Source organism: Symphodus melops, assembly GCF_947650265.1.
Source record: "Symphodus melops genome assembly, chromosome: 1".
Taxonomy (NCBI): domain Eukaryota; kingdom Metazoa; phylum Chordata; class Actinopteri; order Labriformes; family Labridae; genus Symphodus; species Symphodus melops.
The window spans coordinates 24174239-24180238 of NC_136691.1; the positions used below are offsets into that span (position 1 = coordinate 24174239).

Here is a 6000-nt window from a genome sequence, read left to right on the forward strand (position 1 = left end):
ACACAGCAGCCAGTCAGACTCCAGCTTCTGCTGTATTTATGTGTAACATGTCGTACATTCTGCCTGCTTTTGTTTGACCTCCTGTACACTCTTATCAAACAGGGAAACAGAACGTAGGCCTGCGAATTGGTCATATTCAAATTATCCTGAACGTCCTCATGTATGTACGTTTACATGTCATGTCAAGTATATCCTTCTCAATTTACCGTTTAATGTCAATCTGAAATGTTTAGTATGTGAAACAATATTGAGGACATTAGCTGCACTAATTCTACCGTGCTCTTCTAACGGGGTGTTGGGTCATAGCACCTGTCCTTTATGAAGGTATTGTGTCTGCCTCACGTTATGAGAATCAGCAGTGTCAACCTGGCTGTGCCCTCAGGAGTGCCTGCATGAAGTGTTTGTGTGCTGACAAGAAAAGTGCTGCACATATGTCCCGTCTCTATGACAACAGTCTGTTAAAGACCAAAACAGCTCCTTTACTTTACACTTGTATATATATTTCAGATCGTTGACTTCCTGATCAGACACAGAGCAAAGAGGATGTGGTAAACAAGACACGATCCACAGGTGGTAAAACTACAGGGATAGCAAACATTTTGAAAAAAGCACTATTGATGTCAACAGCGCCTTTCTGAAAAGTGGAACAATTTTCAACTTGAGCTCTCCCTTCATTGTCAAAGAGCAGAAATAAAAAAAAAACCTCACTGACAGGAAATCCTTTCTGATCTCTCTCGTTGTCATGATGGTTGTCTGGTTTGGTTTCTGGATTTCATCTTGTTTCAGTTTTTATTCTTTCTTTAGTGTTTCTGTGTATGAATGATTCCTAGTGTGGTTTAGTCTTTAGTGTGTTTCCCTGTGTCCTCCTATGTCGCCTGAAAGTTTATCTCCTGTTTTACCTGTGTTTTTAGGTTCCTAGGTTTGTGTTTAGTGTTTCCTGTTTTATTTGGTAACATCTGGTTTAGGTTGTGTTTTGGGTGTTAGGTTTTACTTTCTACTTGTCCTCAGTGTTCTGGTCCTGTGTTCTTTGGTCTCTGTGTTTCCCTCCTGTCTTGATGACCCTGATTGTCCTCACCTGTCTGATTGTCCTCACCTGTGTCTGATTGTCCTCACCTGTGTCTGATTACTCCCCAGGTCTATTTAGTCTCTGTGTTTTCTTACCCTCTTGTAGGTTCATTGTCTTTTGTTCTTTGCTACAAGTTGGACGTTTCCCCGTGTTCTCTACTAGCTGGATTCACTCTTTTTGTGGTCATGACTTTTTTTCGTTTTGGATTTTGTTTTGAATAGTACGTTTTTGTTTGTGTTTTTGCTCGTTAAAATAAATTATTTTTGTTCCTGCATTTGGGTCCTCCTCCCTGTTTTCTGCCCGTAACCGTGACATTCATTTCCAATTGAGAGATCATGTAGAGAAAGCAAATAAGAGAAGCAAGACAAATAGCTATATATATATATATATATTCTCCTGGCTCTGAACTATCATTGTCCTGCAGGAACCGTGTTAAGAAATATCACGCTGTTATAAGATATAAATTGTAGCCTCACGATACAAAATCCTGCTTTTTTTTGGTCTTACTTAACATACTTGTGTAAAGGTAACAAAACGGTTCCCGTCTCACCTGTATGAGCTCCAGTTTGTGGTAATAGTGCCGAGGATGATGAAGTCATGGGTTCTTCTAGAAGCACAGCATGTGTAGGCACATGTAGGGTCTTGGTTGCCATAGATGAAGATGAAAAGGGAACTGTGGAAAGGTTCTGACAGATGTTATCCGTGTATTTAGTTCCTGGTGTGATCAGCAGCAGGCCCTGAGCTTGGCAGTCTGTGTGGGTTCTACACTTCACTGCATTCGAATCCACATCTGAGAAAGTCCCTTTGATGCACGGCTTACAGAGCACATCCTCTGTTTCACTGCCCCGCTTCTTCACCCTGCTCCCTGCTGGACACAGCGAGTGAGGCTTACAGCCGGTGCCCCCACTCCTTGGTAAAAAGCTGTTGGGGGGACATGTGCAGACTCGGTCCTGGGTGGTTGTGCAGGATTCTTTTTCAATGAAGCCAGCAGGACACTGAGCCCGACAATGATGGCATTGCTGGACCCCATTCTCGCCACGTGTAAAGGTGCCTTCAGGGCAGGGGCTGCACTCCCTGACTGCTGTGGGCGAGCAGTGGTTGGACACAAAGGTTCCTGCTGGACACTTGTCGCAGACCAGCTGGGTGCCAGATTCAGGGTCAGTGTGCTGATAGTGGCGGGGAGAGAGGGGGGGCTGCTCAGCGGGGCTGGTAGGGGTCAAAACCCAGGCTGAAATGTCAACCAGCAAGGTATGTAAGAGCTAAAAAGAGAGGAAATGTGAGAGTTAGAACAAATGTAATGACTGAGATTATTTAAAGGACAGTCTTATACAAAATGACTTTTCAACGATCCTGAACGCTTATGTTCTTCTGAATCCTGCTCAAATTCAGATTTTTACTCCGAGACGGCAGGAACAAGTTGTGAACATAATGTCACCATTTAATAATGACCTTTTAAGTTCAAAGACGTGAAAAAACTTCTATGACCTTGCAATGGAGAGTTCATCTGGTTGCTCTGGTAGTACACCAAATACAGAATAAGATTCAGATCATGAGATCATGTGCTTTCTCTCAGCTTAGAGATGTGTTACATTAGCCGACCACTGAGTCGTCTGAAGGCATGGCAAACTGCAGACTGTAATGTTAAAACTTGTTGTGATTTGTGATTGGCAGGTGAATCTAAGATGTTAAACACTCGGTCCGATATTGAAGCTTATGTGTAGGATATCGGTCTGACGGCACCAATTCACATCAGTCATCAAGAAATACGTTTAGGCACTTCAACATTCTCAGCTCGCATGGTCTCACTTTGAACCATTAAGAGATGCCCTCAAATCGTCTCCATGACGATGTTCAGCTGAGAGCTCCTTCAAAACCATCAAAACACAACTCTTACACTTTAGCTTAAAAGATTTAATTTGAAAACCTGACAGCTGTTGCTGCTTCCTGTTTGTACGTGAAGTGCACAGCTTTGTGTACCAACAGCATTATCACTTCTGATATAAAAATATCAGAATCATTTCACATTCCCTCCAGGATTTCGCAGACTTTTGGGGGATTGTTGTGGCCTAAAATGCCTGAATTCACTACAACTTTTCCAAAAAATTGGAATGCATCTTGCAATGTTTTTTGCTGTTTTTTGTAATTAAATTGCGACAGGAAGCAAAAAATTGCAAAATTGTTGCGATCACAACATCACGACTTCCTGGAGGGACTGAGATCAGGGACTGAGATCAGTATCCGTCTCATCTATCAGAATAGAATTGGAACTGAAAAAAGCTTCAGAAAAATGTGAATCAAGTTCTGCAGCAGATGAGGATACAGAACCGACAGAACTGATGGCTTTGAGATGGACAAACAGATTTTTGCTGGTGACTTGAGCGGCGTCCTCTTGCGATCTAAATTTCTTACTGAACAAAAGCCTTTGTTTAGGTTCATGTTAAAGGGATACTTCACCATTTGCATGAAGCTTGGTTACCTTAGAAACCTGGTTGTATTTTTGAATGGTCGTGAATCCCGCACTCATTTGTCCCTGAGATGAGAAAGCTCCATATTTCTTGTCAGTGAAGGAGCCTCTGAGGACGCAGAAATCGCCATCAAAGGCTGTTGTGATTAGAGTGGGTGAAGCGACATCGCCAGTTCTTCATGTTTTCAACCACTGAAGGTGCAGACCTATCACAGATCAGAGGACCGGGCCTCACTCCCAGAATCGAAACTTAACATCAGCCATAGACTGGTATAGTTTTGAGTGCTAAAACCAGGAAGTGAGTTAGCATTTTAGCTCCATGGGTTCCTAACCCCAATCACAACCGGGATACTCAAGTCCATGTAAACACACTCAATGTCAGCAGGAGTGGCCTGCGGTGCTGTGCATTCTGGGAGTTGTCTTTCATCCACATGAGCCAAAAGACACTTTCGGCCTTTCTCAGTCAAGAAGACACCAACTTAAATATTAGTTTCATATTTCTTCTTCATATGTGACCCAGTGTCCATACAGATTCAAGTTTCAACAGGTTAAATATCCCTTTAAGTACAAGAGTGTTGAGTTAGTGCACTAGTGATGAGTGGTTAGGGGACTGCTTTCTGGCTGTAACAGTCAGTCTGGACGGAAGGATTTACATGATCAGCTGAGGGAATGTGTATGAATAGATGTTTTATTAGAGATCAAGAGGATTACAGGATAAAAGTTCTTTGCAAAGGAAAACAAGCATGGCTCTTTACCACACCACCTATTCTGCTCGTTGTTATTATTCTAGGAACCTCATCCATAAACATCAGCGCATGTTCTCTCTGCATGCCACTGTAACCTTTTTTGGGTCAGCAACATCAATGCATCCATTCAATTTTCAAAATGAGGCTCTCAGAGAGAATGAAGCATTCAGTGGTTCCATTCAGACTGTTTCAGGACAATCCACCCACAGTGGATAAGAAGTATATACTGTATTTAACTTGAACATTTCGGGAGGACTGACCCTGATATCATCCTGACCTGTCTGTTTACAGTGGAAGACTATCCCTTCGGGGGGGGGGGGGGGGGACAAAGCAACAGAGTCCGTTATACGATGCTACAATAAGAGTATTTGTTTGTGTAGTTCAAAAAAGTGAAGAAAACACTCGCCAACAGAAAACATAATGTAGATGTTTAATTATTAAACTTATTAATTAACTTATTATTAATGTTCAGTAGGCTTGGGCAGTGTCAATTTATTCATACCATCTTGCCATTATACCGGGATGTATGGTATATGAAGGTATTTGTAAAAAAAAATAGAAAAAAATCAAAAATAAAGTTCTGTAAAAAAAAAAAATCAGTTCTTGTAGTGACAGATTTTTCTTCAGCTAACTCTCCTTTTCTTATAAATGAATTAGGGCCCGACGCACTGACCAGTGTGCAGGACCCTACTGTATCACTTCCGATTATTTTTCTTCTTTTTTTCCTTCTGCCCCTTTGGAGCCATTTTGAAGACTTGAACGTGAATGAAAACTCACTAAAATGTCCAAAGTCATCAGGTTTTTCACAGGTAACATTTTGGGCCTTTGCTTTTATCTTTGGGGAAAGCTGAATGGGATATGTGAGGGGAAGAGAGAGAGAGGTGCATGTGGGTTGGAGATGAAACCACATGCTGAGAACTGAAACATGGGACGCCATCGAGTGAGCGATACCAGCGCCCTGAAGATCAGGCCGAAGAAGACCAGAGTTGGTATTGGACGTACGTCGCACACTGAACAGTAGTATCTGAAAGTCATGACTCTTGACATGATCACACATGATTTCAGATTTGAATTGATGCAGATTCTTATCATTCAGTTATAATTGTGGTTGGAATAAATATACTGTACAAATCCTGCTTACTTTGTCACGTGTTTGGCTTTGGATATTATGTTGTGTGTTTGTTCACTTTAGCTTGGACTGGTGTACAGTCTACTGTATCAGCCAGTCTCAACAAGATGCAAGCACAGGACAGGAAGCGGCCCAGTCCCTCCAGGATTTCACAGACTTTTAGGCCGGCCTAAAACGCCTGATTTCACTGCAGCTTTTCAAAGAAAATTGCAATGCATGTTGCGGCATGTACGCATGCCCGCACACACACACCCACACACACAGCTAAAAGCAGCTAAAAGCATCCATCTGGATGAAAAGCGCAGGGTCCAGCATCTTTGTCATTTTAGTGTGGCCGCTCTGAGCTCTTTCCTCTTTTCTGAAAGGCGTTGTTGACTTCACGTTTGCTCTTTTCAGCACGTCTGATATTCCCTGTATTTGATATCTTCCTACAGATGGTATCTTGTACCCAGATCGTCTGTGCTCCGTGTCTGCTGGGTTAAAAAACGATCTGAAATATTAAACATGCAGCAAAAAGTGACGGAGCAGTGTCAGCTACACAGCGGCACTTTGTCAACAAACTGTTGTCATGGAGACAGGACGGACCTGCAGCGCT

At 42.4% G+C, this 6000-nt stretch overlaps 1 protein-coding gene across 1 annotated transcript in view; it reads right to left on the minus strand.

Annotated features, from left to right (window-relative positions):
• The window catches only part of tnfrsf21 (tumor necrosis factor receptor superfamily, member 21), a 36815-nt gene that overhangs the window by 25207 nt on the left and 5608 nt on the right, over positions 1-6000 (minus strand). Inside the window, exon 2 of the mRNA XM_079339424.1 lies at positions 1617-2325. Within this exon, the coding sequence (XP_079195550.1) occupies positions 1617-2325 (709 nt within the window). The remainder of the gene's footprint in view (positions 1-1616; positions 2326-6000) is intronic.